The sequence below is a fragment of the Urocampus carinirostris genome, chromosome 13, assembly GCF_059441175.1.
Source record: "Urocampus carinirostris isolate Australia breed hairy pipefish chromosome 13, RoL_Ucar_1.0, whole genome shotgun sequence".
NCBI lineage: Eukaryota > Metazoa > Chordata > Actinopteri > Syngnathiformes > Syngnathidae > Urocampus > Urocampus carinirostris.
Window position 1 is genome coordinate 38174711 of NC_142361.1, and position 16099 is coordinate 38190809.

General features: G+C 43.1%; 1 protein-coding gene and 2 long non-coding RNA genes across 3 annotated transcripts in view; 1 reads left to right on the forward strand and 2 right to left on the reverse strand.

The window, feature by feature from the left end:
- The window catches only part of wdr11 (WD repeat domain 11), a 38560-nt gene that overhangs the window by 21605 nt on the left and 856 nt on the right, over positions 1 to 16099 (reverse strand). Inside the window, exons 2-9 of the mRNA XM_088351231.1 lie at positions 12318 to 12429; positions 8931 to 9084; positions 8687 to 8860; positions 8411 to 8612; positions 3482 to 3647; positions 1099 to 1210; positions 811 to 1009; positions 635 to 735 (exon numbers count right to left, since the gene is read on the reverse strand). Of these exons, the coding sequence (XP_088207357.1) occupies positions 635 to 735; positions 811 to 1009; positions 1099 to 1210; positions 3482 to 3647; positions 8411 to 8612; positions 8687 to 8860; positions 8931 to 9084; positions 12318 to 12429 (1220 nt within the window). The remainder of the gene's footprint in view (positions 1 to 634; positions 736 to 810; positions 1010 to 1098; positions 1211 to 3481; positions 3648 to 8410; positions 8613 to 8686; positions 8861 to 8930; positions 9085 to 12317; positions 12430 to 16099) is intronic.
- On the forward strand, positions 4621 to 5793 carry LOC148354485 (uncharacterized). Its single transcript, XR_015852555.1, has 2 exons — positions 4621 to 4999; positions 5414 to 5793. It is a non-coding gene; the product is annotated as an uncharacterized LOC148354485 (long non-coding RNA).
- Positions 5877 to 7345, reverse strand: LOC148354486 (uncharacterized). Its single transcript, XR_015852556.1, has 2 exons — positions 7107 to 7345; positions 5877 to 6341 (listed from the first exon to the last, which is right to left on the reverse strand). It is a non-coding gene; the product is annotated as an uncharacterized LOC148354486 (long non-coding RNA).

The following is a 16099-nucleotide window of genomic DNA, read 5'->3' on the forward strand; positions in this document are numbered from 1 at the left end:
CAGACTGAATGTCTCACACAAAATACGCAGTTGCTAGGTAAACTGCTGAACTTTAGTAACAGTGTCATTTTCGGCGCATCCCTAAATAATCCATCCATCCATCCATCCATTATCAGCACCACTTATCCTCAGTAGGGTGGCGGGGGTGCTGGAGCCCATCCCAGCCATCATCGGGCAGTGGGCAGGGGACACCCTGAACTGGTTGCCAGCCAATCTCAGGGCACACAGGGACAGACAATTCGCTCGCTCAGTCACACCTAGGGACAATTTAGGCCAGCCAATCCACCTGAAATGCATGTTATTGGAATGTGGGAGGAAACCGGAGTGCCCGGAGGAAACCCACGCAAGCACGGGGAGAACATACAAACTCCGCACAGGAACGTTGGTAGCTGGATTTGAACCCATGACCTCAGAACTGTGCCGCACACGAGCTAACCACTGCGCCGCCGTGCTGCCCCTATCCCTAAAAAATCTCATCTCTTCTCATCTCATTAGCTGCACCGCTTATCCTCAGTAGGGTCGCGGGGGTGCTGGAGCCCATCCCAGCAATCATCGGGCAGTGGGCAGGGGACACCCTGAACTGGTTGCCAGCCAATCGCAATACAACCCAAAAATGCACTAAACAGTGCCTTACCGATCATGCTGTTAAGCGAGAGGTTTTGGATATGTTTCTGGTTGGGAGCAAGCGGAGCGCCGCAGAAAGACACCGGAGAGTAGAGCGGGGACAGCCCGGAACTGCAACATAATATGGTTTTTTTTTCAGGTTTGGCCTGCAAATGAGTGCACACATATATAGCATCGCGTTTGTACCTTTGATTTGCAGTGTTTTTCCCCGTGACGGCTTTAAGCTCCCAAAGCATGACTCGACCGTCACTGACCATAAGAGCGGCGTTATTTTCGTTGACGGGGCAGATAACCATGCGATACGGCCGCACCGTCTTGGTGACGCGGATGGCGTCGCACTGAGAGCGGAGGTCGTAAACCAGCTCCTGGCTGCTCTGCTCGGAGTCTGAGACGTGAATTGGATTTTTTGGAAGACAATGGCAGGACGAGATGAGAAATCATAGAAATAAGTGAGGATTCGGGAAGGAGGCCGACCTGTTGCCGTTGACCCGTCTTCCGCGGCTGCGGTAGAACGGCACACGCGTAGAGTGATGCAGCCGTTCTCGTGAAGGCAGTAAAGGGCGTCCCTCTGGGCGCAGGCCGTCACCTGGTACAGGTACATACAGTGGAACCTCGGTTTTGGAACGCCTCTGAGTTCGAACAAATCGGTGTCCGACCAAAAATTTCGAGAAATTCTTGCTTCGCTGTTCGGTCATAAAAATAAATGTATAGTGTTTATAAATGTATAAAATTATAATAATTAAGATTATTTTTAAACAATAATTACAATAGATTCATTAAAACTAATAAATAAAATTAACATTATGTATGCATGTAATATTTACATATAAAATATACCTATAATATATATATATAAAATAAGTTTAAAATACGTACTTTACAAAAGAGAAAATGCGTTCTTACAGGTCACAGGTCGGAAATATTTAATATTGACATCGTAAAATACACACAGAAAAGTATATTTATATATCTATTTAATATGTATTACTATTATTTTTGATTATTATTAACAATTAAATTCATTATTTTATAGATTTAAATGTACAGTGGAACCTCGGTTTTCGAACGCCTCTCAGTTCGAACAAATCGGAGTCCGACCAAAGATTTTGAGAAATTCTTGCTTCGCTGTTCGGTCAAAAAAATCGGAGTTCGAACGCCGGTAATGCGCGAGTGCGTACGCTAGGGTGCGATGCTGAGCGGCGTACGGGTGTTTTAGCCCCTTATTATGCCTCCGAAGAAAGTCAGTGCAAACAGCAAAGTTGCTATGGGTGAAAAAAGAAAAGTAGTGCGTACAACTATTGCATTTAAGAAAGAAATAATAGCAAAATATGAAGGAGGTGTGCGAGTGTCTGATCTTGCCTGCGCCTTCTGCTGACCACCACAAAGGTAAGAAATCCTATTCATAATTCTTTTCTTTATCCTTTTTTATTTTTACACGTTCATGTTAGCGTAATCTTTCGTACGGAATATTACGATAACGCGAACGTACGATTAGCCTGGGTTAGCTTTATGTTGACGTTAAACATTCAAGGTAAACATTCAGGGTGTTGGAACGGATTAAAACGATTTACATTATTTTTAATGGGAAAAATGATTTCGGTGATCGAACAAATCGGTTTTCGAACAGGGTTCTGGAACGGATTATGGTCGAGAACCGAGGTTCCACTGTACCATATAAATCAGGGATGCTCGATTGCAAAGGTATCACTGGTTGATCCCGGGAAAAAGGATTAAATTAGAACCATACACAGGGTAGGATATCGAGATCAAACTCATATTTTATTCCTGCAGTCCAAATTATTAAAATCGGATGATTTAGTAAATGTTTTCACTGCACAACTGCTATTTAAGGTCAACAAAAACATGCCAGAAAACATCCAAAAATGATTCATTCGGACAGAGGGAAATTATAACTTAAGGGGCTGTAGTCAATTCATAATCCCAAAGGTGAGAACAACCAGGAAAGGTATGTGTGTGTCTGTGTGTGGAGTCAAACTTTAGAACAATTTACAAGACGAGATCAAATAGCGTCCAACTATTTACAAGTTAAAATTTAAATACAAAAAAAAACATTACTGGCGGAATACAGAGATGAAGAAAATGGGGTATGAGTGATACGAGAGTAATACTGCGTTTACAACTATAGTTAACCTTGTTGTTATTGTTACTATTATCATATCCCAACTGTTATTATTGCAATTGTTGTTATTATCATCGGTGTCTTAAAGATATTTAGTGACTAGTAGCATTATAACCTGAATAGATAGGTACTACAACGATTAGTATATAACATGTTTTCCTTCGGAGGGTTGTTTATTTGGGAGTCAAAAAGACATCGGTGATTGAATTTTAAAAATGTTTGTAGAAAATGCCGACAGTATGTCAAATCCCCTGAGCTAACTCAACAGATTTCAAAACTTGGAAATTGAAGTATATCAAAGTGCTTTTAATGTTTGGACTAAATATGATTTACGTACGCAGTGGTTAGCCCGTGTGCGACACAGTTCTGAGGTCATGAGATCGAACCTCCTGTGTGGAGTTTGCATGTTCTCCCCGTGCTTGCGTAGGTTTCCTCCGGGCACTTCGTTTTCCCTCCCACATTCCAAAAATGTGCATGTCAGGTGAATTGGCTGGTCCAAATTGTCCCTAGGTGTGAATGAGCGAGCGAATTGTCCGTCCCTGTGTGCCCTGCGACTGGCTGGCAACCAGTTCAGGGTGTCCCCTGCCCACTTCCCGAAGATAGCTGGGATGGGCTCCAGCACCCCCGCGACCCTACTGAGGATAAGCGGTGCAGATAATGGATGGATGGATGAATTACGTATGAAATATATTATTGTGAAAACGAAGTCAGGCCGACCTGAACGAAGGGCACTCCGGACCGCTCGATGGCCACCACTCCCACAGTTTGGCTGAGTTCCAAATCCAGGACGAGGATCTCTCGCGGATAAAGAAGCAACATGTGGTTCCTCTTGGATGGCAGGTAAGAGAGCTGCAGGCAGTCATTTAACGTCACTGCCTCCGTGCTGTCGACAAAGAATAAGGAAAAAAAAAAAACGGATTTTTTTTTTTTTTTTTTTTTTTAAAAGAGTCAGTGCTAGTCAAACGTATGGAGTACAGTAGACCCCTGGGGTACCACAGTTTGTCAAGTCACATTTATTTGTATAGCCCTTAATCACAAAATGTCTCAAAGGACTGCACAGGTCACAATGACACCATCCCCTGATCTTAAACCAACATGCGGGCAAGGAAAAACTCAAAACCTCAGGGTGAGGAAAAAAGAAACCTTGAGAAGGGGCCTCACAAGATAGATCGATAGATAGATAGATAGATAGAGATAGATAGGTACTTTATTCATCCCCGCAGTGAAATTCACACCAAGTGGGATATCTATCCATCTACCCTGGTCATATTCCTCCAGAGGGGTGACCGACAGCAAGACAAACACATACAAAAACAAAAACAAAAACAAAAAACGGGAAAAAGTAGCAAAAAACACAAACAAACATTTTGGACCATGACCAACCCAAATGCCCAAACACCCAAACAAGTTAAGCACCTCGACACCCAAGTTGGTCATGCTTTCATCCCTCCAGATAAAACGGGACACGACAAAGCGGACATGTCATACGGGGCAGGGTGACACAACACACTCTTCAGTTCAACAGCAGGGCCCGACAGCTTTCGCTGGTTTACCCCTGCCGCATCATACAGGTGTCCTGCCCTTGGAACGCGTCCAAACATCCCACGATCCTTTTACAACACCTCTCCACTCATTCCTATCACCAACAAGAGCTCTAGCTTCCATTAGATTTAGTGCACTCAAAACACCATCCATCCACGTCAATCGCGGCCTTTCTCTTGGTCTCCTTCCATTTACTTCGGCTCTGTAGATCCTCTTCAACATTCGCTCCTCATCCATCCTCTCCATGTGTCCAAACCAACCGAGTACTCTCTTATCCACACGCTTGCTCAGTTCCACTACTACTCTAGGGCCCAATCCCATTTCTCTCACTCGGCCCCGAGAACCCTCCAGTGAGGTCCCTCGATAGAGGAGTGCCCTCATCGAGTGGAGTGCAAAGTGGAAAAGGTTTGGACAAGACTTGCAAGGTTCCACCCCTGTCCAGGAGATGGCGGTAATATTAATTGGCTGTAGACCTTAGTGACGTATAGGCCTACGTCACATGTAAACAACTCGAGTCTCAACGCAGTGTGTCAGTTGGAGAGTTCGTGCAACGTTAAAAATGCCCGCTACAGCTGTGTTATTACCGATTGCCTGAAAGCTCATCATCTTTTCCGTGTCTCCAATCAACGGAGGAGAAATGTGCTATACTGAAGACAGCTTTGGCGCTATGTAGTGCTGATTCATCTTTACAAGGTACGTACACTCATTAAAAAAAATGACCCGTTCGGTCAAATACAGTAAGAGTTAACATACAATGCACGTTCACATAATACCCTATGTTTGTGTAGACATAAATGGCAATCTACTTATTAGTATCTTAATGCCATTTTATGACATATAGTAGGGGTTTTGAATGTGTGACATGACGAAAAGTAAACAAACACAAGAACAGTCCACCTGACCCTTAAGCTGACATAATATCGTCACCAAACTTCCCTGTACGACCCAAAAACCTTAGTTCATAAGGAATTTAATTCAAAAGAGTTGTCATTGGATATAAAAAAGGTCATTTCAACATTTTTTCATGATGCTTACATCACAGTTAAAGCGGTCTTTTTCTTTTCTATGCCCACTTTTATGTCTAAATTGTTATCTATTGTGTTCCAGAGTGGCTGTCCCATAAGCGTGGACAGGTTGGACAGGAATGTTCCCATCCTGTGCTTATGGTTGGATGTGGAGTCAGAACTCATTCAGGACTTAAGGTTGAGCAAGAAGGTTAGGTTATGTGGGCCCTGCATGAGCTGCTAAAGAGGGAACAGGGCCGTGGCTGGAGGTCCTGATCTACGTGTACTGGCTGGCCCACGCTCTGTCCTACCGTGTGGTGTCACGGGTCTTCAGGGTTCCCAGGTCCACCGTACAAAGAATTGTCCACAGTTAATATGGAATAAATTGCCCAAAAGCCATATTTAGGCTCTTTAAGTCAGACCCACATTTGCATTATGTGCTTTTCTGCATTACTATTCAATAAACATCTTCATTTTGAGTAACACCTTGGTGGTTTATTTCATAATGATGTGAGATACTGTGTGTGAACTATGTGACTGTTGGAAAGAAAACAACTACAAATCACTCCAGCTTAAATAATAGTTTACTTTCAGAAAAACAAACTCACATTGGGCCAAAATACATAATAGTAAATAATGTGTCACAAATTTTAACAAAAATATACCAATACTTCCATGAAGCTGGAAAACACAAACTGGAACTTCATTGAGTTCTTAATAAAAAAAACAATATTATCCTTTTATAAAACAAAGGGAAACATTGCAGAGATGTCACTGTTCTGGAAATTTGTCCACGAGCTTCCCAAAAAGGACGGGAACCGCTCAGTTTTGGCCACAGTTTCTTCGAGCCTTTTCCTCACTCCGGCAGACTCCGCTTTCAAAAAGTCAAGGAGTGTATCGTGCTTCCTTTTTTTTCTGGGTGATTTGGGGTTTGGCGCCGGATTAGAAGGTGCCAACGACGTGCCCGGTGGTGTGGATGGCGTGGTAGCTGTGATGGTGACCAGCTCTTCCACGGGACGTTCTACAGTGGCCTTTAGGTTGGGTGGAAAAAACAAGAATTACTTAATGCTGATGTATTGTACAAAAACAACTGAGTATAGGATGCTCAGCAAGTTGATGTGAGACAGGAAATTATAGGATGTGTTCTGGATAATTATTTGATAGTGAATAGATACACAAAATTGACATGTTATTCTTATGGCTGTATGAGCCTTCTATTGGCCAGCATCACATATGCTTTAGAATTGTCTCCACATTTGGACAACATTTTGAGAAGGTAATTAGTTTACTTAATATGTGTTTACAGAGAAGGCAGTGGACTATGTGATAGTAGTTTGTTTCAACTGTATTTCCACGTGAAATTCGGAGACATTACTCATAATGCATGATGAAAACTAATGCATTCTGATCTCACATGAAAGAATCATATTGTAAATAAAACACGACACCCGAAATTGTGTGCAGTAAACAAGCGCTTATGTTCAGAACGGTATTCTGACTATGCTCCTTTAGCGACTGGCCATGTACAGTAGATGTAAAAGGACGACTCGTTTAAGATAAAAACAGGGATGGGCTGAACCGTGATTTTCTGCCCAGTTATCCTACTTTAAAGTTTGTAGCGTGAAGATTTTTTTTTTGCCAGCTCCCTTGGTAGATTAGTGCACTTCGTAAAGTAGCGATTTTGCAATGTTCGTGTTTTAACGCGAAAATACGATTTTCTATTGCATTTACGTCTAACTAAGATATCTCAATACATTTTGTTGCAAATACATGCGTGGTTGTGGAAAACTACTTACATTTGTGCGGTTCCTTTCCGGGCATGTTTGTTGATATTGAGAATTCGCAAAGCCTTCTGGGTAGTCACTTCGCCGCCAAGTGAGGTCGAGAGCCCCCTCGGTCTTGAAGTGGCTACGACATGGTTTGAGGGCACTTCTGCCTCGGTCTTGAGAGTATCGGGACACACCCCATTTTCACGTGAACGCGCAAACCGAGTGACTAGGGCACATAGCGAGTGAAAGTGCGAAGAATGGGACTCAGCCTAGTTCTGTCTCTCACAATTTCATTTCTCAATCTATCCAATCTTGTCACTCCTAACATACTCCTCAAACACTTCATCTCAAAAACATTTAATTTCCTTCTCAAATCTGCGTTCAGGCTCCAAGTTTCTGCACCATACAACACAGTCGGCACAATCCCACTCTCATACAGTCCCCTCTTAACATCCATACGCATACTCTTGTTGCTCATCACTCTCCCCAGAGCACCTAAAACCTTCCATTCTAACAACTGCAGACTCGCTCTCTTTCTTTCTTGGTCCTCTCTCCTTCTTTGTCTCTTCTTTTCTCTCTTCCCCCTTTACGCTATTGTCTCTCATTTTCTCTATCCCTCTCTTTCCTACTCTCTCCCCACCTCTCTCACTCTCTTTTCCCCTTTTTGCGTCTTTCTCTCTTTCTATCTGTCCCTCCCTTTCTCTCTCTTCTACTCTCCTCTCTCTGTTCTTCTTAGGGCGGGCGACATCGAGAGCAACCCTGGCCCCAGTCCAAATGCCAGTGGTGCTTTCGAACCGTTCGCTGCGACCACACCCCAATCACCTGTACTACCTGCCCACGGGGCTTCCGTAAATCATGCACCGGCCTGTCCGAACGTACTAAGGACTTCATAGGCTTCTAATGCTTGGTTTGCTTGGGTCACACCCGTCAGGCCGGGCGGCACAGGACAGTCGCAGCCCCCTCTCCATCGGAGAACTACAAAGCCCCCCACGAGCGAGTCTAGCGCTACTAACGATTACCTTAGGCGCCTTGAGTGACTCGACAACAACTGCAGCCACATCACAACCCAAGTACCTAAAGCTTTCAACTTCTTCCAGCACCTGTCCATGCAACCTTATTTCTAACGCCATGCCCACTCCATCACGTGAACACATTACCTTACTCTTCCCAACATTCACACACAAGTGGTAATCCCCCGAAACATTAGCTACACAATAACATAGGTTTCTATCCCCCAATATACAGCTGTTTCACTTTGCCATCTCCACCTCAGAACTGATTCGTATTGAGAGGGGTTACTGTCCGGCCAATCAGGGCTGGCGGTTTCTTACGTGGGCTTCTCATTGGTGATGAGAACTTTCACTTTGTTGAGAGCTTTTTTAGCCCCGGTCGGAGCCGGGACTGCTGCGGGCGCTGGTTTGGTGTGGGCGGGGCTGGCGTGAGGGCTGGCGATGTAAACCTTTTTCCCTGCGCTTCCTGGCGGCTTGGAGTGCGAAAAGTCCGTGATGAAGACTATCCCTTCGCTCGTCAGCACTGCCGGGAAAATATCACGAATACTTTTTCAGGTGAACGTGGGCTAACACGACGCCGCGGGGGTATGTACGTACGTGCCATGTTGGAGGGGTCGAACGGGTCGAAAGAAAAGGACAGGATGTTTTCGGCGTAGCTTTTCTTCCACAGCTTTGTTCCCGTGTCTCCGTTCCACAGGACGATGTAGTTGGGGGGATGCACGGCGAGCAGCAGGTCACGGGACACGTCCTGATTCCACAGCCATTCCAAATCTAAGGCCAGGAAGAAAAACCATCAATTCGGGTTGACGACAAAAAGGGGCAAAGGGAGGCGGGGTCTCACCCTGGATCGGCTTGGAGTGCTCTTGGATCTCGCAATGGGCGGTGCCACTGACCACGTCCCACACGATGATCTTTCCCGAGGCATCTCCGGAGGCCAGCCGCAAACAATAGGGTGAGCTCAAATTGTGGTAGTAGTTTTCTCTTGACCATTTCACCTGAAGGAAAAAAGAAAAAAGCATTTTTACAAGAGTCAAGAAATATATGACAAATTGCGGTTCTTGCAGGACACATCTGTACCCAATACTAGATCATAAAGGATCCAAACAAGATCACCATCTCTAAAAATTCAAAGCTCATTAAATGGTTTCTGGGTACTTATCCAATCTGTTTCAGCCATCCCTGGCCTAGATTTAGAACCTATTCCCACTAACGCAGCCACTGGTTATACAATCAAATAGAATAGAATAGACTTTTATTGTCATTGTTACAAAATGGGTTGAACATATTGTGACAACGAAATTGGGCATGGCACTCCAGTTTCACATTTAACAGTGAGGATGAAAGAAAACAAGAAGATAAAGGAACAAAGAAGATAAGGTTATAGTTATAATTTACACAATATTTACACAAGAAATGTGGGCATGTAGGATGCTACATACAGTTACATACAAATAGCATCACTTTAGCATTTACAGTGGAACCTTGCTAATTCGCGGTTCCATTTTTGCGGGTTCAGAGCTTCGCGGGTCTAAAAAAATATACCTTACCTTCTCAATAAAAGCATTTATTGACTTGACGCCATTGAGCGCGAGGTTATGTCAACTGAGGACACAGTGTGGACACTTTTATTGCGAAGGGGAGGGGGAGGCCCTGACACAATACTTAGTCATGGTGAGTTACCGCTTCACTCACCCCCCCCTCCTTCTACTCCTCCCACCTCACCCCCTTCTTATGTGGCGCTCAGTTTATCATGTAGGAACTCGGGGTATACTGTATACCTGTGTACGTTTTTTTAAAGCATTTTAGAAGGGGCGCCGCTACTTCGCGGATTTTCAGTTTTCGCGGGTGGTCTCGGTCCCCATTAACCGCGATAACCGAGGGATTACTGTAATCCTAAATATTTAAGAGGCTGATGCCAGTTTCACAGACTTAAACTTCTAATGTTTTTGGACTATATTACAGGCTTGAGGCGTCGTTGCTGCCGTGCACTTTCAGGAGAAATTTCAAGATATTACATATTGTATTCTTTTAGTGATGTTCACTATTTTTTGTGTACTGCTACCCACTGTTAAATCTATTGCACCCTGGTCATCCTGGAAGGGGAATACCGCTCGTGAGGCCACTTCTCATGGTTTCTTTTTTCCTCACGCTGAGGTTTGGATTTTTTCCTTGCCCTCATGTCGGTTTAAGATCAGGGGATGGTGTCATTGTACTCCCGTGCAGTCCTTTAAGACATCTTGTGATTGAAGGCTATACAAATAAGTCTGACTTGACTTGTCATGGTAGTGCTAGCCTTGCGAACACGGCCGTGAGGCACTAATTCTAGTGTCTTTGCACTAATGTGTTAAAACATGCACTATTAAGATTAAACACTACATATTGCACACTCTTTGGTAAAAAAAAAAAAAAAAACCTTTCAGTGTTCTGGTTTGCCCGCGTCCCTGCGTCCTAGACGCATCATTTTTGCTGGGGACGCATAGTCTCAAATCAACGTGCGTCCCCGAGACGCAACTTTTTTGACACAAAATTGTCATTTTTACCAGATTACATTTTTTTTAAACAAAGATTTACCGCACTCCAAACTTTTCGTCAGGCAGATCCGCCATTGTTGTTTTGGTCTCGCGGTTTGACTTTTCGTCTGCACGCCCATCTCGAGTTGTGTGGTGAAAAGTCCGTCTCTTTTTAGAGAACCGGCTTTTTCGGCTCAAGTCATTCAAGAGAGCCGGCTCTCCAACGGCTCACTTGCTTTGATGCATTATATTTGGAATTATGATGTTGTATAAAGAAGTTAAGAAAAAAAGGAAGTATAAAAGGAGAAAATGAAAAAAAGACAGGTTTGTGGTTATCCCTTTAATCGGTATATTACCAACAATAATTTGATGCGGAAAATGAATTAATAATTTGATGATTAAAACTGAATGAATACCGTAAATTCCGGACTATAGAGCGCACCTGATTATAAGCCGCACCCCCCGCATTTCGGGAGGAAAACCGATTTTGTACATACACATGCCGCACCTGTACATTAGCCGCATACGCACACATTGCAAAATGCAAAACAAACACAAAATTAACCCATAACCGACACGGTCTAAAAATTACAGCCGGCAAAATGAACGGAAAAATGATACCGGTACTTACGATTTGATGCAGACCTGCAGAGTCCGGGTGCCCGTTGAAAGTAATCCAAGGAAAAAAGTGTATAATTCCAAAGGTAAGGGTGGGAAAAATATATATCCACTATTGTCGGCCGCGTCCACAAACACGTCTCACCTTTACTCCACTTCCCGTCAGCCCGCGTTTGCCCCGCCCCTTCTTTCTCATTTGCTCGATGCAAAACATATAAGAATAAGTTTCTAAAATAAATACATTAAAAATATACAGTTGCAAATACATATTATACATCGGTTACACATATTTACAAAGAAAGACGGTACTCCGAGAGAGTTTTCAAAGCTTTAATTATAATATTATAACATCCCAAACCATGCCGTTGATGGGTAGCAAAACGCTACTAGCAACACGCTCGCAACACAGCAGGCGGGTCTGTTAAAAAAAACATACCGTACTTGTAGAAATCACGGTAAACTGTCCTCATCTTCCTCTTTCTAACTGATGTCATCAAGGTCGTCTTCCCCAGTATGGGAGAGAGACTATGTCATATGGACGTCGTCCCACGCTCCCTTATTCAAAAACACGCTCGCAAAGTGAAGATTACGTGCAGTAGCTCTGTTACCTTCTTTATCGGACTGCTCGTGTGCTTTTCGCTTGAAAGCCACGTCAAAAGTGCCTTTCTTTTTGCAATTTGCATGATGAGGATATGACTACGCTAATTTAATTTGTGCACAAGCTAAGAAGTTGCAGTCTTCCTCGGCGCATATATTCCACCGGTCTAAATCTTACCTTTTGTACTTGAGCGCCGCTGGCGGCCGTTAGAAGAATGACATCAATTGGCCGCATCACTGAATAAGCCGCAGGGTTGAAGGTTTGGGAAAAAAGTAGCGGCTTATAGTCCGGAATTTACGGTATATAGATTAATATTAAATATTTGTCACCAATTTACAATTTCAACCTGGATAAGACTAAATTTTGGGGAGCCATAGATCTCTGTTGGGACCCATAGATTTTTCAGCATGCGAGTCCCCGGGACCCATCTCTTTTCACAGCTCAAATGAACACTGCCCTTTATAGACCAAACAAGTAACATTTTTTGACAAGAAGCTCTTACCTTGACCACATTGGCTTTGTGCTTTTCCAGCACTTGGATTGTCTGTGATGTCTTTGGGTCGATAATGAGAATACTGGAGTGACATCCTTGAGCTATCAGCCCCTGCCAGCCCCTACAAAAACATTAAAAAGGACAATGGTGAATGCAAGGGCAGCACGGCGGCGCAGTGGTTAGCGCATGTGCGGCACAGTTCATGTCTTGGGAACCTCCTGCGTGGGTTCAAATCCAGCTCCAGACTTCCTGTGCGGAGTTTGTATGTTCTCCCCGTGCTTGCGTGGGTTTCCTCCGGGCACTCCGGTTTCCTCCCACATTCCAAAGACATGCATTTCAGGTGAGTTGGCCGGTCCAAATTGTCCCTAGGTGTGACTGAGCGAGTGAGTTGTCTGTCCCCGTGTGCCCTGCGATTGGCTGGCAACCAGTTCAGGGTGTCCCCTGCCCACTGATTGCTGGGATGGGCTCCAGCACCCCCGTGACCCTACTGAGGATAAGCGATGTAGCTAATGGGAGATGGTGAATTCAATGTTTAAAAGAAATTATGAGCTATTATGTCTTTCACATCATTGAAAACAACAAGGTAAAACATTGTATGCAACGAAAGTAGACAAGCAAATTCAGGGTCTTATAAATAAAATGAAAGACTGTCAATATAAATAGACAAAAATATTTACATCGTAGTGCTTAGAGTGTGACCTAAATTATAATAAAAACAACCAAAAAGACAAAGGGTAGGTTGAGAGTATCAAACTAGGACAAAAAAAATTGAGGGTGCTGGTTTACCAAAAAAGCATTTTCGATCACCAGTCACAACACAAACTATTATTCTTGATCTTTGTCCGAAGATTACTGCATAATTATTAGGGGTCTATTATTTATAAATCAATCTGGCGATAATGCTAACAACAGAGCAATGTTCCCTGTCATTTTCCTCACAAAGTCGGTGAGCAACGCTTGAAACAACAGTGAGCAACCATAATCCCAAGTGTGGCAACTAAATCATTACCAAACATGTCCAAAACTTGACATCACGTTACATTTTGCTGAGTTTCCGGCAATGCAAAATTATTTTTCTCCTTTGAATGAATTGACTCATGTACGATTGCCTACAAACGTCATTTGTTTTTACAATTCTTTCACAAGATATCCATTTCTTTTTTTTCCTGATATATTTTGTCGCATAATATTAACATTTTTGGGGGCTTATTGAGTCGGTTGCAAGATACAGAACTGTACTTAATCACATTTTTGAGTGGAAGTACAATGTAGGCAACAAGATTCACTTGATATCATTGGAAATTATTTGAATGCAACACAAACTTTTTCTTGTTTTTTTCTACTTTTTTTTAAATTCCTTTTTTTAAAATCTCATTGTTTATTTTTTCAGAGCTGTTACTTTTTTTGTTCTCCGTTTACTTTTTTCCAACATTTCTTTCTTTTCTTTTTTTCTGGCTTTTTTCTAAATTTTTCCTTCTTTTTTTGTCTTTTGTTTCTTTTTTTTCTCAGCTTTTCACTACTTTTTAAATTTTGGTATTTTTTTCTTTTTTGTTCTATTCCTCCTTCCTTTAAGTCATTTTGTGCATAATTTTACATAATATTTGGTCATATAGGGATGAAAGAAGCAAAAACAACCCGAAGAGCCGTTGAGGACCCGAAAGAGCCGGTTGCTTTAAGTGAGCCGAGCCGAAGAGGCCCGTTCTCGAAAAACTCTACTGACTTTACTCAACTTCGTTCTACTTCGACCTTGACTTCCAAATACCGCATTTAAAACACAGCGTCAGTGGAACCCGTGTATTTTGACCTTCATGCACTGTAACTTTGACTTAATTCGCTTCTGATTTGCAAATTTGAGCCCTCATTTTTGTGAGCTGGCTAGATTTTCTTGTGCGCTGGGAATGTGCGGGCAGTGCGCGATTGCGCACGCGCCTAGCTTAGAGGGAACATTGGTACAGAGTCATCATCATAGCCTGAAATACCATGGGCTGCTCTGTGCCCAGTCTGGGGGACATTGCTTTCGTTACCACAGCAGAGCAGGAAACATTTACAGACTCCTCTTACCCCAGATGGTCCAAAAAATGCATTTTCATGTTCTATCTCTTTATTTTTGCACAATGTTGCTGCTGATGTCATTGCACTATTTCCTAGTGCACTTAAAACTTGGTATACAGTATACCCCGAGTTCCTACATGATAAACTGAGCGCCACATAAGAAGGGGTTGTGGTGGGAGGAGTAGAAGGAGGGGGGCGGGGGGTGAGTGAAGCGGTAACTCACCATGACTAAGTATTGTGTCAGGGCCTCCCCCTCCCCTTCGCAATAAAAGTGTCCACACTGTGTCCTCAGTCAAAAAACACGACCTGGCATTATGATGTAGGTACCCTAACATTCCCTTTTTTTCTCAATTTTCCTTATCCTTTCTTTAACCACATTTATCATGGAGTGTCATGTCTAATCTCGAGAATAAAGAAAATTATGTTCTATTTACGTAGAAAAAAAAACCATTAGAACTACACTGCAATTAATGAATATAGACGTTGTTGGGAATTAATTATTAAAATGTACCGTTTACCAAATTGTTCGAATTAGTTGTCTGATTCCATTAACCAAACACAACCTACATTCACCCAACAGTTTATGCACGCTCGTTTCTTGAGAGAAAAATGAACAGGAAGGTCGACATTTGCACAGGGGGGCAGATTTATTTTCCTAACAATTTAAGTGTACTTCATCGAAGACGGCCGAAGTGACATTGGCGTCCCTGGGAAGCCTTCTTCTGAAGTCATTTAGCTTTTTCTTATTGGCCATCTTCTCCCCGCATAATGGTGTGCCGGCTCCGCCCATGGGCATGCCAAGGAAGCCCCCTGGGCTTCACAATCTCATAAACGAGCGCCTTGATGTCTGACTTCCTCAAAACAACACCGGGCCTTTCTGCGTCAACAGCGTCTGGGTGAGCTGATTGTGTTATCAGCAGGGTTGGGTAGGGTTACTTTAACTTGATTACTTTCAATGACTTTTGGATTACTCCCATACCAAATATGCTAATAAAAGACAAAATAAACTAAATATGAATAAATTATGACTCACAACACGTGGTAAGCTTTCTCTCTTGGCTTTGATCTCTTTGATCTCCAGCAAAACTAACAAAATGCGACAGAAACAAAATGAAAAGAAATCCAAACAGCTTGCCAACATCATTTTTGCCGTTCCATGTATTCTGTACTCCCCAAGCCTGCAAAAAATTTAGTAATTGTATTCATATTTAGTTTCTTTTATCTTCTATTAGTATATTTGGTATTGGAGTAATTCAAAAGTCATTGAAAGTAATCCAGTTAAAGTAACCCTACCCAACCCTGGTTATCAGGTACGTCCCATTCCTGTAAACAACCTCTTCCACCACTTATGCCTGCCCTGAACTTTCACTGCTCATTGAATAAAGGCACAGTCAGTAAATAACTATAGCATTAAACTCAATAAATGTAACTTGTATTCAATCGTATAAAACCCTTTATAGTCAAATGTATAAAATACTTTAACGTGAGGGCAGCACGGCGGAGCAGTGGTTAGCGCGTGTGCGGCACAGTTCTAAGGTCTTGGGAACCTTCTGTGTGGGTTCAAGTCCAGCTACCGGACTTCCTGCGCGGAGTTTGTATGTTCTCCCCGTGCTTGCGTGGGTTTCCTCCGGGCACTCCGGTTTCCTCCCACATTCCAAAGACATGCATTTCAGGTGGATTGGCCGGTCCAAATTGTCCCTAGGTGTGAATGAGCGAGCGAGTTGTCTGTCCCTGTGTGC